Consider the following 26,991-nt stretch of genomic DNA (forward strand, 5'->3'; position numbering starts at 1 on the left):
AAAATATACCCCCTAGTCCCACCCCTCAATCTCCCCACAAACAGATTCTAGTTTTGAGGAACAGTGATTTTGTTTAGCCCTTCACGTTACTAGTGGGGACCTGAGTCCCAAGGTCACTAATGAGAGAGTAGGAACTAGAATCTGTGTATCTAACATATCCTGCCTGTCTTAGTGATAATAATAATGGTAAAATATAAGACCTAATCTATGTATTTAAAGCCTAAGCGACCGAACGACCGTCGCTATGATGCGCACTGACCACCAGAGTGCAGACGCTCAACGCAGGCGCTGCCCCCTGGTGGTCAGTGCACTCCCACAGCGGGAATGCCACTAGCTGACTGATGGGAGCCATACGCAGGGCTCACTTTGGCTAGCGTGAGCCTCTCTTTATGGGGACTGACTGGGCGCGAGCCGCAGAGGGGCTGGGATGAGCCGGAGCGGCAGGCAGGAGCGGCAGGCGGCATTGGACTGCTGCTTTCGGCCCAATCCCCGCAGGCCACGCCGAGGGACCCCACTTGGTGCATGAACCCGTGCACCGGGCCTCTAGTATTATATGAGGAAGCAAACACTTAGAATGAGCTTCCATGTGCTAGGCACTCAGTAGTGCGTTATTAACTGGGTTAGTCTTTTTGTGACTCCGTGAAGTACTCATGTCCCTGTTGTGGCTGGGGAACTTGCAGGGTCCCCAGAAGCACATGTCGGGTTCCAGCCCAGGCCTTCTGACTCCAGAGTGGGCGCTCTAAACCGCTATGTCAAATTGCTTTTCAGTGGTAACTTTTTTTTTAATCCTCCCTCTCAAGATCTTGAAGTTTCCGACTCCTTCACCTTTCCCCCTGCCTTCTGTGGCTCTTCCCAGATTCTGGTGTTCCCAAATTCATCTCTCATCCTCATTTCTTAGCTACTGTGTGGTTCCGATCTCCTGCCTCTTCTCATCCTGGTTGTAGCAGCCCGCGTGATAGGAAATCATTTCTGCTGTGGTGTGTCCATTAGCCAGTGAGTAGTGGGAAGAATCATACCATCTCAGCAATGAAAGGAGGTCTTCAGGGTAGTACAGTCCAAGCCTCCATTGTACAGATAACAATACTGAGGCACAAAGCAGGGAAGGAATTTCCCTGTGGTCAGCCAAGGAATCAGAGTCCTGTAACAGGATGTGGGGGTGGGGCCATCCAGAACGGACCTGTCTCCGCTGGTCTTGAGCGTGTTGCTTCTTGCTCAATGTAGCGCATGGGTTTAACGAGAGTTAAGATTGGAGAGATAGGCAGGCTTAGTCAAGGCAATTTTCAGTCTTATGCCAGAGTGCCTGTTGAAGGAAGAAGTAGGGACACAGCATCCTGATATAAAAGGGCTTTCTTAGATTGTATATCATTGCCTGCTGGCTGGTCCAGTTAGTCATCTCCCTTCCTGATTTATAAAAGATTTGCGTTTTGCTGAGCCAGAAAGAAAGGTGGTTTGTTTCAGGTCCCAGGTGCTTAGATTGTCAGAGTTGGAAAGATCTGGCCTGCTCCACGGGAAGTCGACAGAACTGGGGTTTGGGCCAGAGGACAGGAGTCCAGGCTGGGTCTTCCATGGAAGTAGCACAAGAACCAACTTCCTATAGGCCCGGCCTTCCCCGCCCTACCCACCCCTCCTTTTTTAAAGCAGGCTTGGCTGGCTTTGCACGAAAGGTTTAATGTCCCTGGATCTTAAGTTCTGACTGGTAGCGACATTCCAGTGCACCTGGCTTGGATTTCTAGATGATACTGTTTAACATTGGAACCTGCTAAGAGTTTTGGTGCCACTGGGTTAGCTCACCTCGTCAGAACCAGTCCTTCCCATTAGGTGGGGAAGAAGTGTGCGTTTCCATGATCGTTCTTGCCCACAGTGGACAGGAAATCATTGCTCATTTCCCTTCTCCTGCCATCCTGCAGTGTACACACGTGGCCCCAGAGCCCGGCATCAGGGGTATGCTCAGTAAGTATTTGCTCCGTGAGTGGCGCACGTGTTACATGGGCTATCAGTTCTCAGGTCTCAAGGAGGCTCCCCTGCTTAGGGGCCTTGTGTGCTGCTGCCAGGAAGAAGAGAAAGACTATGGAGAAGCTGGGATCTGCCAGTACTCCCCTGAGCTCCCCTGTTGGGAGGCGGTTGTTTGCCTTTTTGCTCTGTGTCTTTGTTTGCTGATGAATTCTGGGGACCTCTCTCCGGTGTCCCCTTTGTGCAAAATCATGGGGACCATCAGCCAGGGTTAGCTTTCTGCTGTTCTTGTTGGGCAAAGAATACGTTGAAATTGAGTTGCGAAAGTTGGGTGCAAAGCTCAGTTTGGGTTCAGAGTAACGGTTAACCTGTGTGGGTGGTGGTCATTCAGTACAAACAGGGCTTGGGGGACAGGAAGAGGGATCAGAGTTTTTCTGATCCTCATCTGGTATTAGGCTGAGCCAAAGGCCAAGGTCCCGTAGACAGAGTACGGCCATATTGCACCTCCCCCCATCCCCCCCTTTTTTTTGCCTTTGCTATTAAATATTTTCTCAATTAGATAGATCTGATGGCCACGTGGCTGGGAAAATAGATAATTCTAGTTATTGCATACATTAGAGTATTTGGGCATTGTTTAATGATAGGAATAAGCTATCAAAAATTAAAACTCTTTATTTAAGAGCCATTATAGAATTTTACAGACTAGATGAAAACTTCCATATCCCCTCCCCATTTCCATTTAACTTGATACACTTCTTCCCTGTCCTTAGTCTTTGGCAGTGATAGTTCAAATCCAAATAATAATTCTAATCATTATCTAATTCTAATTCAATTCTGACTGCAGGTTGGCCACCATATGCCATTGGGTTTAGGGGAAACTCATTTCTCCTAGGTTTTAGTTTCCCCTTCCGTGGAATGGAGAACATTAGAACAAATAGCCATTTATCGTTTCATTTGGGTAAATGTTTATGGAGCATCTACTACATGTGGGACAGTGAACTGGGCACATAGTGGTGAACCAGACGTGATTCCTGTCCTTAAAGAAGTGAGAAAAGCGGGTATAAAACACATTATGTAAGTAAACATATAATAACACATTGTGATAAGTGTCATGAAGACAAACTGTGGTTCTGTGTTGGATACTGCCAGGCTGTGGGTAGGGACTTCATTTAGAAGGGAAGGTCATGACATTTAAGTTTTAGCAGCCATTAGCCAGGGGAACATCAGGATCCCAGAGATCAAGGGCACTGTATTCCCGGCAGAGACACAGAGTGTGAAGGCCACGGGGCCTAACACATGTTCCCGAGTCAAGGAAGAGAAAAGCCAGTGGCACTGGTGGCGCGAATGCAGACCGGCTGGGGACGAGCTGGGAGTCGGCAGGGCCAGGCCATGCAGGGCTTTGCAGTTGGCAAAGGGCAGTTGAGTTTTAGTTTATGTGCAAAAGGAGTCCCTGAGGGTCAGTTTATGCCTGGTCCTCGGCGCTAAGGGGACTTGAGTGACGACAGCCCAGGGAGACAAGTGAAGTCATTACATTCACGTGTTCCATTTTATGGTTTCTTTCTTTCCTTGAACGTTACTCGGTGTGTCTGTTCCCAAATTTCCAAATAATCTTCATATTTATAATAATGATTCTTGATGCGTAGGCTGTGTTTTGTAGTTTTGGAAGCACTTTTACATGCGTTATCTTGATGTTCACAGCGATCCTGAGAGATGTGCATTACAGCTCCTGCTTCACAGTGAAGAACGTAGTATGGGTTAGTAAAGTGTTAGAGGTTAGAGGAAGAATTCCATCTCATGGCCCCACATTTACCCCGGGGCTGCGTCCATTGACATTTCTGGGAGCTTTACAATAATCTATCCCACAGTTTTTATTTTCTAAGTTTATTCTCTGTTGCCAACATTTAGATGGTTTCCAGCATTTGCTATTATGAATGAATTACTTTGAAGATTTTATACATCTAGTCTTTTCTTACTTTTGTATTGTTTCCTTAAGCCACAATCTCAGGAGCAGGATTATTAGGTCAAAGGGGAATGGCCCTTGAAGTCTATGATCAGATGTCCTTCCAAAGGATTAAACCAATTTAAAAGGCCACCATCAATGCATGAGGCTACATACTTCTGAGAGGGCAGGTCTGGGTTTTTAAAAAAATGTTTTTCCCTCTAGCATTGCTCTGATTTGACCTTAAAGATTTCACTTTAATTTACACAGACTTAATTGAGGTGTATGGTATCAGGGATGGGTTTAAAAATGATTTTTCTTTACATTCATATCATATCATCCTAGCAAATTTTATTAAATAGCGATTCCTTTTCTAGTTATTTTTGGGACATTGATCAAACTGTTATGTCATTAGGGAGCTATTTGGGGGTTGTTTAGTCATTTGGTACATATTTTTTATTTTGATGCTGATAGAGCACAGAGTGTGCTATTACTTTGGACACTGAGATGTGGGGCAACTCATTGTCCCACACTCCCTTTTTGCCTCTCAGAACAGTCTTTGATAATTTCATCTCTTTCTCTTTCCCATTAAATCTTATTACCATACCAAGTTCTAAAAAGGATCCTATCCTTATGTAATGCCCCAGGGGCATTTGGTGATATTTGGAGACATCTTTTGGTTGTCACTGCCCTGGGCGGGGGTGGTTGGTAGAGTACATGTGTGCGGTGAGCATCCTACAGTTCACAGGAGAGTCCCCTCAACAGTTACCTGTGTCAATAGTGCTGCTCTTGAGAATAGCACCTGCTCTCCAGGTGTTCGCTCGGAGCGTCCCATGTTAGAGCTGAGGAGTAACGAGTCAGAAGGCACAAAGTGATGCCTTTGGTGCTCCCAGAGCCACTCAGTGTAGCAATCACTTCAACATCAGAATTACGTACTATTTTAACACCCAACACGAAAGGGAGGAAAGGGAGGCTCCTGACGGTCTGACTTTGGTGAGAAATGCCTTTTGAAAACAATGTTCCTCTCCCGGGGGCGGGGGCGGGGGGGGGGGGGGAAGGGGAGAGGGAGAGATGTGGAGGTGGGTGGGTAGGTACCAAAACAAGATTTAGAAGAGTTTTCTATAGGGGTTTATAACAGTAAAGCATCAGTTTTATTTCCAAGCTATTTCTGAGGGACTATGTGAAGGAAAAGTGCTAAGTCTAGGGATGGGAGAAATCTTACTTGGATGTTGAGTGGAGCCAGAATGGCAAGCCTGGCAGTTAGGTTTCTAGAAGGAGACTATTAGGAAAAGAAATGCCTATCCTGGTCGAGTGGCTCAGTTGGCTGGAGCATCGTCATGTTCACCAAAAGGTTGTAGGTTCGATTCCCAATCTGGGCACATACCTAGGTTTGGGGTGTGAAACCCCATTGGGGCGAGTACAGGAGGCAACCGATCAATGTTTCTCTCTCACATCTATGCTTCTCTCTCTCTCCCCTTCCCTTCCCCTCTCTCTAAAAAACATATCCTTGGGTGAGGATTAAATAAAATAAAATAAAATAAAATAAAATAAAATAAAATAAAGAGCCTAGAACATCCCCCTGAGTTTGTAAGGTGACTTTTGTGTTGAATGACAGGTATAATTTTAGAGGTGCCGAGTAAAAGGGCATGGATTAAGTTTTTTCTCTCCATGAGTTTTCTGGTTTGTGTGGTATGAGCTTTGGAGGCAATCTCTTCATTCATTCATACATTTTAGTAACTCAGGCTACCAAGGAGTTTGAAAGATCAGTAATCTAGATACTCTCGTAATAGTGGTGCTTAGTGGCTAAGAGCAGGGACCCTTGAACCAGACTGGCTTTGAATCCTGGCTCTGCTGTTTACCAACCTTGTTGCCTTGGGCAATATAGTAACTCTTTAAGCCTCAGTGTTCTTATCTGTAAAAGGAGTAGAATAATAGTACTAATGAGGTTGTTTGAAGGTTGAGTTAATATATGTACAGTACTTAGAACACTGGTATTTAGTAAGATCTGTTTAAGTGTGTGCCTTTATTGTTATTATCACACTTTTTCTTACCTCTTTTTCTTACCCACTGGCAGATTTTTTCCCCTTTGCTATCAGTGCCAATCAACCAACTATTTTGAGCATCTGCTGCCCTACAGGGTCCTAGATGTGGGGGCTGCAGAGATGCCCAGGAACATTAGGCTTGATTCATTGGATCAGATCTGTGAGCCGTCTTAACGGGTGTGTGGCCCAAACATGGCTCTAGGAGAGGCATGATGAATGCAAACGGACAGTTCTAGGGGTCAGTGGGTCTGGGTGCCAGTGCTGGTGGGCTCCCCTTACCAGGCTGTGGCTCATAACTGGTTTGAACCTTTGTTTCTTCACTTCTGGAATGGTAATCGTACAACCGATCTCACAGAGTTATTGTGAGAATTAAATGTTAGAGATGGGATGTATAAAAATCCCGGGTACCCAGTAGGCACTCAGTATTGGCTGTAGCTATAATAAATCTATAGGCCATGAGTTCATTTTACCTCTGTGGAACCTGCAGATTTTTTTGATCATGCCTCCTAGTGCAGTCACATCCCACCTGGGCCACTTCCTGTGTCAAATAGAATTTTATATGTAACCTCTGGGGTTGGACAGAAGTGGCTGCTAATCTCAACCCTGCCATGGACCAGCCCTATGATGACCCTCCCTTGCGCTTTAGCCTTGGATTCATGTAATAATCTGTATATAGTGTGCCTACTGCATAAACGGTAGCTACTATTCATCCTGAAAGCACAAATGGTAGTTTCAGAGCTTAAGTTTGATGCAATCTTACTCATTCTCTTCATTTTCTTTTTTTTCTGAGTTGATTATTCTTTTCTGAATTCATCCCCAGTTATGCCATTTTTGACAAGTTTTATTCCTGTCTGGGTAATATTTGTGATTTTATTCAGCTGTAAGCTTGGAATAGATATAATTTTGTGTGCTGCTTTTTTCACTTAATATTATATGGTTAATAGTATCTGTGTTTCATAAACATTGTTGTAATGACTGCCTACTGAATTGAGTAGATGTACCATAATTTAATCATCTCCCTAGTGCTGTGCAATTATTTCTAGTATTTTTTTTTATTTATAGTGTTTCAGTGAACAAGTACATATATGTAGCTTTTTGACATTTTGAATTTAGTTCTATAGGTCATAGCCCCAGTGATATTATTTGGTCAAAGGGGATAAATATGTCTTCTGATACATTTGGCCAAATTGCTTTCCCAAAGGGCTCCACTGCTTTGTATTTCCATCCTCCTTATTTTATAAACATTAGTTCATTCTCTTACTCAACAAGCATTGCTAAGCTCTCAGGGTGTGGTAGGCCTCGTGAGAAGAAAGTGACACTAGGGGAGAAGCTCCCACAGACATAGGGTCCCTGCTGTGCCAAGTGCTGATAAAGGCAGAGAGTATCTGGGGACCCTCCGCCCCTCTCCAGGAGGGACTTCCCCTCAGCAGGTAGGAGAGGCCCAATGTCATTGGAGAGCTTGCAGGTTTCAGTGTGTGTTGCCTCTTTGGGATCACGTATGGAACTACTTAGCAAGACCAGCCCGTCTTTGGTCTTGGAGACCCTAGTCACAGCATGCCTTCTTTCAAATAGGGGCCCATTTGTCTTCTATATTTTTCCTGGTGTGCTGTCTATAGTATACTAGTCCTCATAGTTAGAGGCTAATGGTGGTGTGTTTTTTTTGTTTGTTCCATTTATGGAAAATTTAGGAAAGCATTTAAAAATTACCCATTTTCTTATCACCTCAGGACATACACTGTTATCACCCTTATATTGCTTTTCAAATAGAAGATTTTTTAAAAAAGGTTAATGTGGAACCATATCAAAGGCATTTGCAAATTAAAAATGGTCTGTTTAAAATTCCAAAAAATCCAACAATAAATAATAAAGAGAAGCTCTAAGACAGTCTGAAGCACCAGCAATCAGCAGAAAGGTTAACTTAATTACAGTCCATTCACAGTGTAGAATATTAAGTGGTCATTAAAATTCATATTTTAGGAGAATATTGTATATAATGGAAAACACTCCCAGTATGATGCTAAATAAAAAAGCAAAATGCAAAACTATATATGATATCTAATCTCAATTTTATAGAAAAAAATTATGTATGCATAGAATAAAAAACAAAAATGTTAACAGAGAATCATTGTTAGCTCAATTTAGTAGGAATTCTTGCTGCAAAGTAGGATTGGGGTGGTTTATATACACTTAAACATTTTTTAATTTTGATTTTTCTACAAAAAATATATATGGTCTTGAGGTTGACGAACATAATTCTATTAAAAGAGAAGAGGGAGGGGGGATTTCATACCAGTGTCTCTTGGCTTTATGGTGCTGAAGCCACAGTTGTAATTACTCTTAACCACAGGCCTCATCACTCTTTTGGGCTCTTGGTGTTCATCCTAATTAGAACACCAGAGTCTAGCAATGAGAGGAAGAAAGAGGTGAGACTCTTCAGGTACCCAACTTACAATAGTTTGATCTAACAATTTTTCGACTTTACAGTGGTGCGAAAGTGATACCTATTCAGTAGAAACCATACTTTGAATTTGGATCTTCTTCTGGGCTAGCAATATGCAGTACGGTCTCTCTTGGGATGCTGGGAGCAGCAGTAAGTTGCAGCTCCCAGCTGGGCACACGTTCACAAGAGTAAACAACCCACACTCTACAGTGAGATGGTTTTGCCTAACTATAGGCTAATGTAAGTGTTCTGAGCACATTTAAGTCAGGTAGGCTAAGGTCTGATGTTCAGTAGGTTAGGTGTATTGAATGCATTTTTGACTTACAATATTTTCAGTTTACAACCGATTTATTGGGGCATAACCCCATTGTAAGTAGAGGAGCATCTGTAGTTGTCTGAACACCAGTGGTTCAATTAAATTCTGTCTAATGATTTCCATCCTGTCCCCGTGCTTTATTTATCCCTTGGTAACTCATTGAGGCAGGGTTTTCCTTTAGAGAAACCTCATTGCTTTAACCTGTGGATAGGGCTTACTTATACGTTTAATGATCTTCTACCCACTGGAGAAGATGTTGACCAGACCTTGCTGGATGGAGGGCTTTGCACTTTTCCCAGCTCTTTCCAGTTCTGGGTGTGTGGAGGTCAATGTGGAATTATTAATATAATAATCCCCATGCTAGGGGTTGTTGTTATTCCACAGTCATGTCTTTCTCTCCTGGCTGGGCACGTTGGATGGATTGACACTACGGAAATGTCCCAGTCTAAATGATCCACATTTATGCAGGAGGTTTAGCTGTGTGAATCGCCATTGTCCTTTGGAGCCCTCTTCTCAGCCCCGTGGGGGGCAACTTTGTGTGCATTTGAAGAACAGAGGTGGTGTGTATTTAGCACAGCAAGGCCCGGTGGCCCTGGCCTTCCTCTTTCAATAAATGAACGTCATTGTGTACCTGAAACTGTGCTAATGCTGAGGATACAGAGATGACTGGACCCAGTGCTTGCCTGCAGGGTGCTCATATTGCTGCGAAGAAGCCAGTGGTAGAATCAGATGATTTCAGGGGCTCGGCTCCTGTGGGAGCTCAGGAGAAGGACATTATGTCTGTTTGAGACTTGCAGAATGAGCAGAAATGAGCCAGATGATGCAGGATGGGCAGCATCTTCCCGTTCTTAAGGGAAACACAGAGGTATGGAATAGTATGTCACAAGGTGAGAACTGCAGACAGTAAAGTGGTATGAAAGCTTAGAGAATGGTGGGAGAGACTGGAGAAGTTGATCAATTGCTGAGTTAACATCTCTGTGGATTTCCCAAAGCCTGAAAGTGTCAGGCATCTGTATTACTGTTTAAACTCACAGTGCTCCGTCTTATTTCCCTCTCAGTGCCAGTTGTTGCTGGAAGTGGCCTGGCCTCTATTTATCTTCCTGATCCTGATCTCCGTTCGGCTGAGCTACCCACCCTACGAACAACATGAATGTGAGTATCTGAGCATCCTGCCTGAGACTCTCCACCGGCAAGAGGAATCCAGGCCATGGGCATGGGCTAACTTTGACCTCTCCTGAGACACTATCTTTAGGAAACACTATAAATGGGTTGGCACAGAAAAGCTAGGCTCTCAATTTTTGGATAAGTCTTGAACTCAGGAAGCTGTTTTCAGTCCTAGGGAATGGTGATAATAGTAACTATAATAATAGCCAAGGTCTGTTTCATACATTTTAAGTCACGAAAGTAAAATAACCTTTCTGATGGTTCAGAAAGTGGTGATTAACAAAGGCCCCATCAGCTGTCTTTATTACACAGGTGCAAATCATGGAACATAATTCTAAGCAGCAATTGCGTAGAGCTTCTCAGATCGACTAATATTATTTTATTTGATTCTCATAACAACCTTGTAAAATAGACTTGATTATTACCCTTTGCTTGATAAGTTCATTGGGGCTCAGCGAAGGGCAGGGACTTGCCCAAGGCCACACATCTAATAAGTGACAGAGATGAAGTAAAAGGCTCAGGTCCTCTGACTCCCAAATCCTGTGTTTTGATCGTAGCCTTTACAGTGAGCATAGAGAATACAGTAGTGGCCAAGGACACACGCTCTAGATGTCAGGTTACTTGGGTTTGAATCCTGACTTCAGCAATTCCTGGGTATATCACATTGGGCAGGCGACTTAGCTTCTTGGTACCTGAGTGTTCTCATCTCTATAATAATCCCCATGCTAGCGGTTGTTGTTATTCCACAGTCACGTCTTTCTCTCCTGGCTGGGCACGTTGGATGGATTGACACTACGGAAATGTCCCAGTCTAAATGATCCACATTTATGTAGGAGGTTTAGCTGGAACCTCTGTTCCATTGCTCCTATAACTTTCCCTACCATTAACCAGCTCTCCCCACACCCTGCCAGCCTCCTGGACTTATGGGATATGTAATGGTATAATATATCATGTTTCTATCATGTATGGACTTATAGGATACTGTTCTTCAGGAAAGGGGTGGCTCTGGGTCACCTGTTAATTGTGTTCTTGGTCTGGTCCACGGCACATCGAGGCAGTCATTTACCTGCTAATTTGCTAGCACACATTACATATACTCAAGTTTTAGAAAAAAAATGCCACACAACCTCAGGACATTCTACCAGATGTGATTTTCAGATTTCACCAGAAAGGGAAAAAATATAAAATGAAATACACACTCAGTTTGAGAGCTTGGGAGGTAATTCTGACTTCTCTTTTGGAATCCCAAAGATTGATGAGTAACTGCATATTTGGTTTTATTTAAGCATTGCCCTAAGCCCCACTGATGGGAAAACTCAGTTTTTTCACCTGCTTGGCTGTTCTCTCTCTGGAATGATCCCAAGCGGGCAAGATGGTGTAGTAGGAACAGGCCGACTTTGGATCAGACAGAAATTGGGGTCTGCCCCTCTTATCTCTTATCTCTGACACCTGCCGAGGTTGTGATCTTGAACAAGTTGTTGAATTTTAACCCAGAGTTATCTGAATCTATGTCATAGAATTTCAGAAATGCTGTGGAATTTCCATACCTATAGGAGGCAGATAAGACTTTTGGGAGCACCTATGCACTTCTTGCCACCTCACCTACTATTCTGGGGACCTGGCTGGAAGGTAGATTGCTTAGGCGAATCTTGCAGAGATGTGTTGTCTCTGGAAACAGAGGATTGGCATATAATTCTTCCCCATAAATCTTCCCCTGTTTGACCCAGAGCCATCCAGGCCGTCATTACTTTCCTGGGTCCTGGGACTCTTTATGCTGTTTGATTGTCATCCTGTGCCCCTTGCCAAGTCATCTTCTTGCTTTTGCTTGCAAATAAGGTGGGACACAACACACAGGGAAGGGTCTTTGCTTCACCCACCAGGTATAGCCCGAAATACCTTCACCTCCCATGCCCTGTGCTGTTGGACCAACACCCACCCTGTCGTTAGTGGCAGAATCAAGGGGAGACTCCTGTGGTCCTTGGAGTACTTGGTTGGGTTACATAAATCTCCCTGCATGAGGAGCAGCTGACTCAGGCAAGGGACCTTGTTTGGTTTTCCTTGAACTATTACCAGGGAGATAAGGAGGTTAACTGAGTAAATGTTGAACAGGCCAGAGTCCCTGCGGAGTAGCCACAGGGATCAGATCTTGTTACATCCTTGCTGAGGATGCTGACTCTCCATGGAATATGAAGAGAAGAAAAGGACAGAGAGAAGTGCCCCAGGACTGAAATGCAGGGTGGCCAGTCCTGGCTGTGGGTTAGCTTCTGGGAGGACTCGTTAGCATATTTGTGTGAAAATAGTAGGATGAGTAAAAGAGCGGTCCTGCTTGGGAGGCAGGTTGTGGCTGTGAGATTTGGAGTATTCCTAGCAGGACAGTAGCAGAGTGAGGACGACTGTAGGTTCACCACCGCAGTGCCTCAGTAACCCTGACAGCCTTTACACCGCGCCAGGCACTGAGCTGCATGCTTGCCTGTCAGAACTCCTGGGATGCCTCCTGCAGCTCTGTGAAGTAGATTGTATTTTTATCACCGTTTTACAGATGAGGAAACTGAGAGTTGGCGGTTCAGTGACTTGGCCAAAGTCTCCGCTTCGTGTATTGCAGGGACTGGATGTGAATCCCAGTAGGTCTGACCCCAAAGTCTGTGCAGCCCACAGCTCTTTGCTGCCTAGAGAGCCATGGCTCTCAATGGTTGTTGACGATTTGGGGTCACAGAACACGCTGAGAATATGATGGGAGCTACAGCGTGGCCTTTCCGTCCAAAGGAATTCGCACATGTTTGGTCCTCAGGTTAGGACTCCTGCTCCGGGGCACATTTATCATGATATCCTAGAAGCAGCACCAGGGCAGACTGCCCCAAACCAAACTGTGCCTTTGATCAGCCACGTACACCCAGGCCTGCTGTTGGTCACATGCTCCCCCATAATGAAGGGAAAGGAGAGTGAGGAGATGACCTATTGAATGGGGCTCATGGTTTCGATGAGGGACACGAGCAGCAGATGACCTCTGACCCCAATTAGCCTGTTTATTAAGTACCTCTGAGGAGCTTGTGAGCTGGCAGAGGAGGTGACACCAAACAGTGGACAGTACAGAGGAACCTGAGAAGGCCTCAGGTGCACAGGGGGGCGCCAATACAAGGGGGAAGGAGCATGGATGTGGATGACGTAATTGTGGGTTCCACCCCCAGTCCTACCTACGGGTTCCCTGACTATTCTTCACCAGCCACTGCATCTTCCTCCTTAGAGAATGAAGGAATTGCATTGGATTAGGCCATCCTCAGGGCCCCTCTGAAGAGTGAGGGGGACCGTGGGAGATGAACTGATGATCAGGTGCGAGCTGCACACCAGCCCCTTTCTGCATATGGTCTAATCTACCCCTGTCTCCAAGGTTTGTGCCACGAATCCCATTCTACACATGATGTTAAGTAGATCAAGAATCGCTATCTGATGCCAGGTTTCCAACTCAGGGTCGGATTCGTTGGAGGTGGCAGGTCTCTGGGACTTGGGGGAGGGACAGACAGATTTGCGATGAGACGGTGTGGAGCCAATAGAGATAAGGATCAAGTCCCCAAACTGCTTCAAAGAACTGATGTTTCTCCTGTGCTTTTCTTGTCTATGTCAACAGGCCACTTTCCAAACAAAGCCATGCCCTCCGCAGGAACGCTGCCCTGGGTCCAGGGGATTATCTGCAACGCCAATAACCCGTGTTTCCGGTACCCAACTCCTGGTGAGGCTCCTGGCGTTGTCGGAAACTTTAACGAGTCCATGTAAGTACCAGGTCAGGTTTTCTTTCCCAAACTTGTCCGTTAGTTCTTCTCTTCCCTTCGCAACCTCTGGAGAATTCTGAATGGTTGGATTTGAGTGAAGTTGCTTCCGTCAAGGTTTGTGCGATGAAGTCCGAAGAATGAGGGCAGGGAGAATTGCTGCCAGATGTAAGATTGTGGAGCTGCAAGTCATGTGGCTGGGGGCACTAGGGGGTGTGGAGAGACAGTGTTCCTCCAAAAACTGGCTGCTAAGTTGGGAAGGAGTGCTTTTCATGGCCCCTTCTATGCAGAAATATTAAAAACTTTATTTTATAAGTGTGTCCATCTAAAGGTGAATATAACCCAAGCTGGATTCATCTTATACACATTCATTCTGTATTTGGCGTTTTATTCTGCTTCTAAAAGAAATTAATTTTTTTTTGTGGACCCCAAGAATAGCCTGAGTCCTAGGTACTATGCCCACTGTGTCTCATGGATAAGTGGGCCCTGGGGGAGTGTGTGTGTGTGTGTGTGTGTGTGTGTGTGTGTGTGTGTGGGAGGGAGGGCTTCCTGGAGACGAGGCACATGGGCTGGGCCTTGAAGGAGGTGGCAGGATTTGGTGGACACGTGGGGAGGAGCATTTGGGGCTGGGCTGGGGGGTGTTTAGAAGCCTAGGGTATCAGGGAAGCTGGGCATGGGGAGCAGCAGGAGTGGAGAACCCGGCAGCCAGGTTTCCTTCAAGTGGGAGAGGGAGCCGGCCTAACAGAGCTTTTGTGCTTCTCTTGTCCTCCCTGCAGTGTGTCTCGCCTGTTCTCAGATGCTCAGCGGCTGCTTTTATACAGCCAGAGAGACACCAGCATGAAGGACATACACAAGGTTCTGAGAACATTGCAGAAGATCGAGAACAACAGCTCAAGTAAGCCAAAGCCTTGCTCTGTATCGGTGTATCATTGGAACTTGACCTGCCCCAGGGAGAGAGCAGCTCAGGCAGCCTGGTGCTTGGCCCTCCTAACTCTCCCCTGCTGGGTTTTCCTCCTCTGTGGCTGAGCTGTAGGCCTTTCTGCAGGAGGCGTGTCAGGAGAAACTGGGAAAACAATGAGTGCCCTGGCCTCCTCCAGGTGACAGAAGAAAACCCCCAGAGAGGAATGGCACAGGCCCGGCGTTAGGACAGCTAGGGGTGCAGGGTGCTTCCAACTTTATTTCTCCGGAGTCAGCCCTATGGTTGCAGTGAATGGCAGATTTATAGATGGGGATATTTCTGTGCAGATAAGAGCAATTAAAGTTGCAACTTGATATGGATAAGTGAAAGCAAGCATTTACTTCTAAAAGGAAAATGCAATTCATCTTCCCCCTAGTCATTTGATTGAGCCTGATGGACATTTGAACTCTGATCTCTAAAAAGCGAAATCTTGATCTCTGATTGGATAAGTGCTGGGCACGCTATTAAGGAAGTGTCTGCGGAGCAGGCAGTTTGTTGGCCAAGGTGTTGGCTGAAGAAGTCGTGGAGCCCCCAGGGCAGTGGCCTGCAAGGCGGCAGGGAGTGTGGGAGCAGTCCCCTGGGTGCAGACCACGGTGGTGTGCATGGTCTGCAGAGGATTGAAAAGCAATACTGAAGCCCAGTGAAAGTCAGTCTTCTTTTTATCATCACCATGCACTGGTGGTTCTAAACAATGTCAGTGATCAATTACTCCCCATCATGGGCCAGCCGCTGCCACTGCTCAAGGATAGTTCTTTTTACTTAGTTTGGTGTTTTGGGTGGGCTGGCCTTCTCTGAAAGGCCTCCCGGTTTGGGATCCACTTGGCAAAAGAAGAAACGGTGTAAAGTGTTAGAGTTTAAACCAGACTTGGACGACAGACAGATCTGTCCTCCCCCTGGGCAGGGAAAGAGGCAGTGGGCGGTGCGGGACTGACCACAAAGGGAAGCGAAGCTGTGCCTGGTGGCACGGAGAAGGTGTCGCTTCACGTCGGGTAGAGGTGCGCTGGCACTTAGAGTCAGCGTCGAGGGCCCTCCAGCTGGACTGCGTTTGGCTGCGTGGCCAGGCCTCCTGGATGCTGTCTCCGTGTCCTGTAGGCCCCTGGTCCTGCACACGTGTGTCTGTCCCAGCGCAGGACACAGAGAGATGCAAACACCAAGCAAAGCATCAGTCCTTCCTCATCTAACGAAGGGCACCGCCTGGTGGACCGGAGGCAGAGCCCGGGTGATCCTTCTACTGCAGAGGCAGTGTGGCCCAGAGGAAAGAGTTGAAAGACCGTTAGGCTATTTTACTTTGTGGTTTTGTGACTTTGTGAGTAAGTCCCTTGGGCCCTTTTGGCTTCTCATCTATGAAATGGGAACAATAGGGGAAGCTACCTCATGGGATTAATTGGAGGGATAAATGATATATAACATTTAATTGCTTTAAAAATAGCATCTGGAACATGAGAAACATCTAGCGAATATGAGCTATGATTATTTTGGAGTGGAGACATGTTGGCCAAGCCATTTAACTTTTCTGAGCCTTCATTTCCTCAGCTATGAATGAATAGGTAACTTGTAATGTAAACTGTAAAGTCTTAAGTGTCTGGCACATAGTAGGTGTGCAATAAATGGGAGAAAATGTTGTTCTTATGTGTCTGTCAGTGATGCATTTCTGAGTACCTGGCCTTGCTCTTCTGCTCAATTTATCTTCCCCCTAGTCAAGTTCATGGCTGGAGAAATAGATGGGCTGATGGGGGTGAGCTGTTAAAACAGAGTTTCAGATCTTAGTGGGGCTTCCTCAGACACAACTATGTATCTTCTCTGAGCAGCTGACCATAGGAGTTCGGGTGGGCAAGAGAAGCCAAAACTGCATTCGAACAACGTCCTCTGCTCAGCTCTGAAGAGAGAAGATCTCCGATTCTGATTGTATCCGATCAGTGCTTAGCTCTCCATTCACTCTCCTTTTCTGTCCTGTAGCCAATTCTTACATCGCTGCCTCCTTTCTTTGCCTGTCTTGCTGCACAGAGCCAGGCCTCAGCCCAGGGGGAAATGCGGCAAGTGTTGCTTCTTCCTTGGTGAAGTCAGCCACGTTTTGCTGGATTTGACTAGCATTCTGGGTTTCAGAGAGTCAGAGGCTGGGGGGTGCCATGCAGATGCTGGCTGAGAGGCCTGCGCTTGGCTCTCCTGCCCTGTCCCCATCAGCATGTCTGAAGCCCCGCTGTCCTCAGCCTTCTCTCCCGTACACCCACTTCCCCAGATGGGGACCTCCCTCTCACACGGCAGCTCTTTTTGGGTGTTGACAGCTTTCATTATGAGAAAATATCCACTGCCCTGCTATACCTTTTAGAGCATGAGGCTAATTTTATTTCCCTTGAAATATTTAAAGACAGCTCTCGTTTTTTCCCACCCTTTCTCCCCTCAATTTTTTATTTTTCTAGACTTAGGGAATGATTTCCCCCGCTCTGATCTCTGAGTTGAGTCTCTAGCTTGCCCATCCCTTCGGCTAGATTTTTGGGTCAGTGGCGTGACTGCCATTTTCTGTATATTCGTGGTACGCATCTGGTTTGCTCGGCCTTTCAGATGTGCTCTGTAGGACTTTTGTGAAATAAGTCCCGAGGCTTACGCTGGAATTTACTTAGGGGAAAGGGTCACAAGTTCCTGGCTGTTGGATTTACTGGCAACACTGAGAACTAACTGTATGGACCTTTGATTCTGCTTTGATCTTTGAGTCTCAAAAAGGCATGATCCCCAGAGGGCAGGCAGGCTTTGGGGACATGGCAGTGTAGTTGGCCACGGCAGAGTGTTGAGGGAAAGGGGTTGTAGAATTGTCATCATGTAAACATCTGCTGGGCAGTCCACTTTGGTGTGAAGAGAACACACTTGGCAGCCAGGCTGTCTTGGTGCAGATCTTGGCTCTGCTGCTTACCAGGTCATTCCCTAACATCTCTGTCTCAGTTTCCTCAACGTGGAGACATTCACAGAACCTCTCTCAGAGACATTGTGGGGAATAAAGGAGCCCATAACGATAAAGCATTTAGAAGCACCAGGCTTGTACTTTCCTTCACTGCATTTTCACAACCATCATGCGAGGCAGGGAATTTTGTTCCTTTTTATGCCTAAGTAATTTGCCTAAGGAAGTACAGCTGACAAGAGGCAGGAAAAGGGCTACACCGTCGGACTTTCATACTCTGCTGTTACTACATCCTAAAGAGAGCAGCCCAGTGAAGCCAGAAACGTCTCGAAGGAAACAGGATACTAGGCATTCGTGGGCTGGGATCCGAAAGGAGACCAGAGGGCTTCCGCAAGAGCAATGCCAGACTTCCTCCACTTCCCTGCTTCATGGGTCACGGGCATGGGTGGACCGCTCCCCAAGGCCCATCCAGAAAGAACATCCTGTGACTCACAGCCACTTCTCCTTCCCCGCCTGAACCCGCCCCTCCCCGGGAGCAGCCGCTGAAGGGGAGGTTGCAGCCCCAAACTTTGTGTTTTGTCCTTGTGGGTCCCCTGTGTGTCATCTTGTTGGAAGAGCTCATGACATATGTGTCAATATCGTGTCATCAAACTGGAAATTCCTTTACATCTTTGGGTGACCGCAATTCACATTCTGTATGCACTTGTCCAAGTTCTGATTTAGGGTCTTAGGGTTTCATCTTTTGAAACCTTTCTACCTAACGTGTGAGAGTTGTCCTGGATCTGTCACAGCCAGCCTGCTCCCAGAGCCCCGGGCCCTCGCTTTCCATCTGCTGTGGGGCTGTTCCCAGCCAGGCTGCAATCCGGTGGCTGCCACGCTTGCTGCGGGGCTGTGTTGAAATCCTGCCTGAACGAAATCGAGTCAAAGGTCAACGTTACCCAGGCAAGAATTAGAGGGCACAATTGCACTTGACGACAGGACAGCGTGTACCCCGCAATATTGGACTGCCTTTAAAAAGTTTGCATTGCCCTCATCAAGAACAGTAGGAAAAAACATTATTTCTCGACTTTTGCTTTTCCAGTTTAAGATTTATTTATCATCTTATAAACATAAGATTATATTTACAATCTTGGGTGACGAAGAGCAGTTTGGGAATCCAGTTTGTTTCCAGTTGAGAACTTCCCATTTCCGGCCCTCTTATCACTGCTGTCCCGGGGCACGAAAGGGCAGGGCGATCTTAGAGTGACACTTTGTCCAGCGGATGAAGTCGCATCAGGTAATGATGCCCTTTTACATTTTTAATATAGTGTTGCCTTCAAGACTTACACCGCCACTAGCAGGTTGATGTTATCATCCCCATTTTATTGATGAGGAAACTGAGGCTGGGAAGTGTTACGTCTGGTGCCCAGGACCATTCAATAAAGTTGTGAATTGAATCCAGGTCTGTCAGCATCTTCCCACCACACTGTGCTGCCATGTTGTCTTATACCGAGAAGTAAGGGTAGCATCATGAGCTTGATGCCAAAAACATGATGAGGCATTTTTTAAAGGGTAAAGAGATTTATTTATTTCCTGATATAGTAGAGAGAGCCAAAGCTTTGTAGCCAGAGCTGATTGGGTTCCAAATTACTACTTGCTTGCTCTGTAACCTTGAACAGGATATTAACCTCTCTGGGTCTGTTTTCACATTCGAAAAATGAGAATAATATATTTCTTGGAAATTTGTTTTAGGGACTTAACAATTCATATCACGTGTCTGATGATCAGTGAATGCTAATCAACTTCCACTACCCACACATCATGACCTTTCCCCTTAAAATATTGTATTAACTTTAAAAGAAGAGAAACTAAGCTATTTATACATGACACATGTTAACAATTCTTCCTTAGTCCAGTCCTGGAAAGAATCCCTTCTCAGCCCCCAACCCATAAACTCATCTTGGTTTTAGGTCCTGCACTTGTCTCCCAAAGTCAGCCCCACTCTGCCTGCTGCCCCCACTGCATCAGGAGTGCTCCTGGCCCGTGTGAGCAGGTCACCCTTTTCCTTTGGGCCACAGTCTCCACGGGCTCTTTGAGGACCTGGTTACTATTCAGGTTCTTATCAGTTGATGTGAATCCTCATTCCAGGGGCTACCAACTCCCTCTCCCGCCTTGGCCACATCTTAGTAAGACACGAGTGTGCTCCTGCCTCAGTAGATGGATCTGGGGAAAGATGCGTGATGTCCTCGATTTCATTGGTGACTGATTCTGGCGTGGCAGGGAGGGCTGGAGGCTCACAACTCTGTTCATCCACCCTCTGTCCATCCCCTCTTGGGAGCAAGGGGAAGGATCGTGTCTTTCTAGAGCATCTCTTCCATCACAGGCTCCTGCCTTCAAGGAGCACCGAGCAACATGCTGCTTTGAACACTAGCACTAGTGTTTGGGGGTCAGTGGGCATTTAAAAGTTAGTTGAACTAATGCAAGTTCACATACCATGTAAAATGCTTTAAGAACTATGTGGCTCCTAAACTCACAGAACTCCCATTGGTTTCAAGAGCAGACTCTGGCCTCAAAGGGTTCAGAGAGCATAACCCTAAATTTTCTGGTTTCTCTTGGGAACCCACTGCAACATTGTCGTCGTCATGACTTTATCAACACATTTATTTTGAACTTGTTTAATTTTCAGCTTGTATTTTCTCATACCTAACGAGTCAGCATTCAGGATACCTACACCCCTATAAGGTAGACCTCCGTTTACAGAGAAATGCAGGCTCCGAGAGCCCAAGCCACCTCTCCAAGGCCACATAACTGGAACATTCTGGAACCAGGTTATCCAGAATCTGGAACCTGAGATCTTAGTATCCCTGAGCAAGTGAACTGTAGAGAGGGAAACTTCTGGGTTGGGTACCCAGGCTGAGATGCCCAGCAGGGAGGACCTGAGGCTAGGTGCACCCCAGGCTCATGGCCTTCTCTCATCTGCCAAGGAGTCACCCCAGGGGACAGCCAGGCCACCTGCTTGACCTGCTTCTCCAGAGCCCTGACCTTCCCGGAGGAAGACTGGTCTTCCCAGCAGGGGGTCCAGCCATCTCAGTGAAACAGGCAGGCGCTGTCCTTAAAAAAGGGAACACAGCCCTACCATCCAGAAAACAAACCAAAACAACAACAAAAAACCGCCAAGAAGAAACCCGAGTGTGTTTGTTACCAGCGCTTGTTTAGCAGAGAAATGCTTCAAAGTCTTGTTTATAACGCCAGACAAGCTTAGGCTGAGAAAAGCCAAGAGTTGGAATTTGGCCCAGGCCCCTCAAGCCCATTCCCCATCTGATGGGGGCAGGGCGAGGCTGGGAGACCCTCCTGGGGTCCTTTTCAGAAGAGTGTCTGGGCCGTGGATGCTGACGTGATCTCTTTTTCCACTTCTCCTTTTTTTCATTTGCCTCCTCCACCCACTTCTCCAGCAGCTGATTGCTGTGGTTCCTTTTCATGTTGAACAAAAGAGACTACAGCAATCTTGAAACCTGAGCCGGGGACTGGAGGGCATTGACCGAGAGTAACCCCAGCTCTCTGCTGAGGGCTTCCCTCCTCCGCCTCCCTGCTGCCTTTCTCCCGCCTTCCCCCTCCTCTCCTCTCCTCCTCCCTCTTCCCCCCTTCTCTCTCCTTCTCCTCCCTCTTCCCCTCCTCCTTCCTCCCTTGTCCTCTGCCATCTCCTCCTCCTGCCCCCTCCTTCTCTTGTCCTTCCCTGCAGCGCTCTGGCCGGCTGGAAAGAATCCCAGGAACACTGACCGACAGCACCGCCCCCCCCCCTCCCCGTGCAGGGCCTCTCCTGCCACACCCCTCTACCTGCTTGAAGGTGTTTCCTTGGCTTGGTCAGAGAGGCCTGGCCTAGAGAATTAGCAAGAAACTGAGGATTCTGTCCTGTTCTTCCTCAATCCACAAAATAACACATTTCACTTGTTTTGTTCTTGAGACTTCAAGGTCCAGACTTTATTTTTCCTCCTTTCCTTTGCCCACCTCCCCACACCCAAAGGAAGCTCTTGGGAACTGGACAGACCACCATTTGCTCCTCTAGCCCAAACCAAGGAGGCTGAGTTCAGCGGATCACTTATTTTGGTCCATATCGTAGAGACTGCAGCAGGAAAGCTCTCCTGGCCTTTTGCTGGAGAGTGAGTTTCAGTCTTCTCTGCAGGCAGCAGGGGCTCACACTTTAGTGACCAGCCCAGCTCCCTGGTGGCCGCGCTCTGGGACAGCATTCAGACCCTCTCAGGCACCTGTGGAAAACGGAGGCTCCTTAGCTCTTTCCCTACAAAAGACTACTTTCACTTTCTTGATCTTGGTTTTCACAACAGCCTGTGAGCGTTAATAGTCCCATTTTATGTTTAGGGAAACTGAGGCCCAGAGAGATTCAGAGGAGGGGAAAGGTGAGGTTCATGGTTATGCAGTCAAGGAACAGCAGAGCTAGGACTTGAATTCCGATCTTCTGACATTACATCCAGTGCTGACTTCGTTTTACCCCAAGTGTACCTTTCAATACCACCGATGAGAAAACCTCCAAAGTCATCTTCTTATCCCACATTTTACAGATCAGAAAACTGAGGTCGCGTCAACTCACTTGGGCCAAGTTAAATGGCTAAGAGACTGCCTTTTCCACTAAATGTTCCCTGTCTTGCCTCTAATAACTGGTCTTTCTTACCTGTCATCTTACACCTATGCTAACCCTTGTAGTGACCTTGTAGATATGATCTTTCCTGTTGATTCTCTGTCAAATGCTAGATTTTTAAATTCCTCAGTCAAGTTCTGAATAGACAGATCAGGCAGCTTCAACCTTTATCTCATAGATAGTATCAGCAGAGATAATTCAACAATTCTGTCCAACTCAGGAATTCAGCCAGGCAAATACATAACATAGACACACACACACACACACACACACACGCACGCACGCACGCACGCACGCACATGCACTTGAACACGCACATTCACGCACGTGCACGCACAATAAAGCTAATGAAACCAGCCTTTCCTGAAGGTGATGATTATAGTAGCCATATTGAGTACCTTTCTCAGTGCCTGGCATTATCCTGGGACTTCAGCTACATTTTCTCATTTAACCCCCAGTGAGGGTTAATGCCCAGTGAGGTAAATGCCATTGTCACCCCCATTGGTTCTGTTGACGTCTCCCCACTCCCTGCTTCCAGCTTGCACCACCTGGCTGGCTGTCTTCTCGACCTGGGCGGATGCAGCTGAGTGGGCTCAGAGAAACTAGTGCTGCCTTCATCTGGTTGGTTTCACATTCAGGTCCTGTCCCACTCTTCCCTAACCTCTGCAAGGTGAATTTACTTCTCCATGATTGGCTGTTTCCCAGATCATCTCAGTTCACTGGTTAATTCACTAATTTGTGTTCATTCATTTCTTCACACACCCACAAGCTACTGAGGGCCTCCTCTGTGCCAGGCACCGTTGCATGCCAGGATAGAGCCCTGGCCCTCAGGACCCTTCCATTCTTCTGGGGAGAGAGGTGTGTGCTCAGACACCTGCACCTTGATCTGCGCGGTGCTCGAGGAAAAGATAGGATGCCATCAGGCCACAGAGGAAGGCCACCTAACCCAGCTATGGGTGGGGAAGTCAGGGCAGGCTTCCTGGAGGGATGAATCATGGCCCAAGTCATAAAGAAGGGATAGGCGTTCGCTGGGCTGAGAGGAGAAGGACGCTTTCAGACATCTGGCTTTCTCCATATTCTTGGCTTCTCCACTCATTTTCCTGCCGGCCACATAAGGGAGAGAACTGAGACCAGAGATACAAAGCCAGCCCTCTGGCCTCGCACCACATTCCTTCCTCTTCCTTCTCATCCTAATTTCTACCATACCATTGTTTCTCAACCTTGTCTGGAATCTCCTGGGGAGTTGTATAAAATTCCGATGCCCGGGTCTTAGCCCCAGTTCTGATTAGTGGTTGGGGGTGTGGCCCGGGCACTGGGAGTTTTGTAAAGCTCCCCATGTGAGTCTAATGGGAGCCAAGATTGAGAACCTGTGCGCCACATCACGCTGCCTTTCCGTGTCCACGCCGGCTGCAGCTGCTGGTGGTGATGTGTGACTCTTAAGTGTCCACGTGTGTGGTATCCACGTGACCAGAATGCAAATTCTTTGTGGCCAGGAGTCTTTGGCTTCCTTGCTGCTTCCCCACCCAGTGACCTCACGCCTCGGCACATGCCCTGCCAGGATGCGCTGACTGTTTAATCAGCTTCTTGGTTCTCATGTCTCGTCCAGGGGATTCACTGATAGGCGGTTGGAGTTTGATCACACCCAGCTGCTCTCATCCTCAGAGCCTGTTGACATAGCAGAAGAGTCTTATAAACACGATGAGCACACTCGCTGGTCTTGAGAGTGCTGCTCGTGACCTAGACCCATTGCAAGGGCAGCCAGGGTCGGCCTCCCCTGCTTCAGCCGCCCTGCTCGGGAGGGAGGAGGCTGTTCTGAATTCCCCAGCACCCTGTCCACGTGACTGGTCAGTGACAGTCAGCCCATGTGTGTGTTCTGTCCTGGCCAGGGCTCAGAGAGGTCTGACCCCAGCGTGGAGCTTTTCCCTTTGTCCCACAGTGCTCCCATGCCACGCCCCCGGCGAAGCCACCAGTGTTCCTACATCCCTTCCTGTTTACCCCGAACACAGGGACACCGGGACACCCCTGATGTCACCGTGTGTCCCTGGGAGTGTGATTCTGGGGATCCTCTTTACTCCTGGGATGTGGCCGGGAGGTGTCGTCCTGACACCGCGGGGCCCTTCTTGGACCTGCTCAGCTGAAAGGAAGTCTGCTGTGGTGCTGCCCAGATACTTCTGGAGCCTTCCTAGTCCTAATGCCATCTCCAGATATTTATTGTTCAGCCACCATATCCTGACCAGTAATTCTTCGGCAGGCCCTGATCGGGGCACTGTGACAGAGATAAAACACATATTGTGTGTCTCAGAGGCATAGTCTAGTGGATTTGGCATATGAATAAAACACCATTCCTAGAAGCCCAGTTCCCAGGACCCCTGCACAGAAGTCGAAGGGGTGCCTATTAAATTACAGATTTTAGGCCCCATTCTAGAGCCACTCTTCCAGGATCTCTGGGGAGTGGGCCCAAGCAGCGGCCTTTCAGCAGCATGCTTCCTAAGTGGAGCTCAGGTGCTCTGAGGTTTGACAACCACAGAGGTGAGCCTTTGGTAACAGTATCACGTCATACGTGATGGTGAGCACCACGCAGGTGGCTGTCTACACGTATCCCTGTTCCGAGGAGGACACTAACTTGGGCAAGAACATGAGGAGTAGCTAGATGTAGCCAGAGACTCACTTCTCTAGAGATGGGACCTGTGTTAAATTCCTTTCTATAATCTGCATTCCTCAAGTTTGCGTAAGCAGACACACTTGGACCGGACAGCACTGATGAGATCTGGCTGGGCTGCTGGGCCCTCCCACCGCGTCCCCGCATATGAGCCCTCACTCCCAGGTGCAGCTCCTGTTCTCTTTAAGCCTCAGACCTCAGCGGGTTTTCAGATCTAACATGTTTCTCCTCAGTTAAGTGACTTGGTTTGCGGGGTTTGCTCCCTAGAGGTCAGGCGGTGCCTGGGCCCCTGGGCTGCAGGCTGCAGGCGATGACTGCCCACCACGTGCTCATGATCAGCTGGCTTTCTCTGTATTGGAAGAAGCTGGGTTATTAAGAGAGCGAGCAGAAGGAGAAGTGGACAATCAAATGAAACAGGGCAGGGAAAACGATGGTATTTTAGATTCGTAGGCCCCTGCCTAGTATCTTATCTGGTCAGAAACCTCAGTTTGGACATGAAGCTGAGGTTCAGGAAGATGATCTGAAATTCCCAAGAGGCACCATGTGCACAGCCTCCAACCCTGGGGACTAACATCTGCCTTTCTGGCCAGAGCATTCTCTAAATGCACCTGGAGGGCTTTTTTTTTAAGGGTATGAAATCCTGCAGCAATCCAATCGTTACTACAGGTGATTTTTTAAATATACACTTAGGTGTTTTCTTAAAGCGCCGCAGACCTGGGTTTTGAAGCTCCGTGTCACATGTTCCATGTTTGGAATTAAACTTGAGACCATGTCGGTGGAAGCACTTTGATATGAGTAATGCTCCACCCCCGTGGTTCTCAAAGTGGGTGCCCTGGCCCCGCAGCATCAGCGTCACCCGAAAGCTTGTTAGAAAAGCACATTCTCCAGCCTCCTCCCAGGCCCCTGAATCAGGAACTCTGGGGATGGGACCAGCAAGCTTTGTCAACAGGCCCTGCAAGTGATTCTCAAGCCTGAGAACCGCTGCCCTTTTACGAGGAAATCAGCCCTGGGGCTTGAAGAAATACGACTTTAAATACCTCTGATTTGAGCAATCTGAGATGCAGCGGGGAGGCAGGAGCACAGGGGTTAGTGTCACAGATCTCAGGTGGGATGGGTGAGATCCTTTGAAGGGTTTGTCTTTTCCTTGGAAAGCCAGGGCAGGCTGTGCGGGTGTGCACAGCGCTGTCGAGCCCAGGAGCCCATGCTGAGTGTGGCTTCCCGCGTCTTCAGAAAGCAACCTTATCGTGTCCCTCCCTTATGGCGAAGCTCCCGAACCTCGTTGCTCTGTGTGCTCACGCCAGAAGCCTGTGGTTGTCCATCGGTTTAAAACGAGGCAATCGGTATTATGATAGTTTTCTCCACTCGCCTCATTGTGCTGACATATTTTTTTTTTTTGGAATTACTTATTAAATGAAAACAAAACACCATTTCTCTGCAGGTTTGACGCTGCGGGATTTCCTGGTGGACAATGAAACCTTCTCTGGATTCCTGAATCACAACCTCTCTCTGCCAGAGCCTACTGTGGACAGAATGCTGGGGGCCGATGTCAGCCTGCGCGAGGTAAGCTGCCACCTGCGGCTGCCTCGGTGGGGCTGATGGTAATGCATCATTGTTCGAGGGAGCCTGGAGAGAAATGCATAAGCCCCTGTCCGCATCACGGCGCTGAAGGAGGGCATTAGCTCAAATTCACCTATTCTCACTTCCCTGCGCAGGCTGGCGTTGCCAAGCCGTTCAGAGAGTGGAACCTGCAGCCTGCTGTCAGGGGCCAGCTGGTTGAAATAAAACTGATTTCCTGCCTGTCAACTGGCATTTGTTGCTAACTTCCTCCTAAAAGGGGGATGACTTTAAGTTAAGATGAATTAAGCATTTTCGTTGAAATCTCACAGTTCTGAGACAATAAGCAGGGCTGAGGATTATTGATCTGGAGCAGCTCTGTCTGCAGATTAAAAAAAAACACAAACTTAATGCTTCCTTTACAGAAAGGTATGTAAGGAGAAAATGTGTTTGTTTTTTTTTCCCTTTCTTAATTTATATAACCAGGAAGTAATGTTAGTGTTTATATAGATTTTTAACCTTCCATTCTTAGAAGCCTTCCTCGGGCATCGCTAGGTAGACAGCTCCCGTGGAGCGGGTAGGAGACCCCCTTGCATGGCTATTGATTTTCAGAGAGGCTTCCCGTGTTTATTCTCTGGCAGAAAGGGGAACGGCTTCCTCACCCCGTCTCATGCCTGCATACTAGCTT

General features: G+C 47.4%; 1 protein-coding gene across 2 annotated transcripts in view; it reads left to right on the forward strand.

Annotated features, from left to right (window-relative positions):
• The window catches only part of ABCA1 (ATP binding cassette subfamily A member 1), a 330,657-nt gene that overhangs the window by 240,368 nt on the left and 63,298 nt on the right, over nucleotides 1-26,991 (forward strand). For both annotated transcript variants that reach the window (XM_079790446.1, XM_079790445.1), the window contains 4 exons: nucleotides 9,746-9,839; nucleotides 13,474-13,615; nucleotides 14,389-14,507; nucleotides 26,188-26,309. In XM_079790446.1, coding sequence (XP_079646572.1) covers nucleotides 9,746-9,839; nucleotides 13,474-13,615; nucleotides 14,389-14,507; nucleotides 26,188-26,309 — 477 coding nt within the window. The remainder of the gene's footprint in view (nucleotides 1-9,745; nucleotides 9,840-13,473; nucleotides 13,616-14,388; nucleotides 14,508-26,187; nucleotides 26,310-26,991) is intronic.

Source organism: Cnephaeus nilssonii, assembly GCF_951640355.1.
Source record: "Cnephaeus nilssonii genome assembly, chromosome: 14".
NCBI classification, from domain to species: domain Eukaryota; kingdom Metazoa; phylum Chordata; class Mammalia; order Chiroptera; family Vespertilionidae; genus Cnephaeus; species Cnephaeus nilssonii.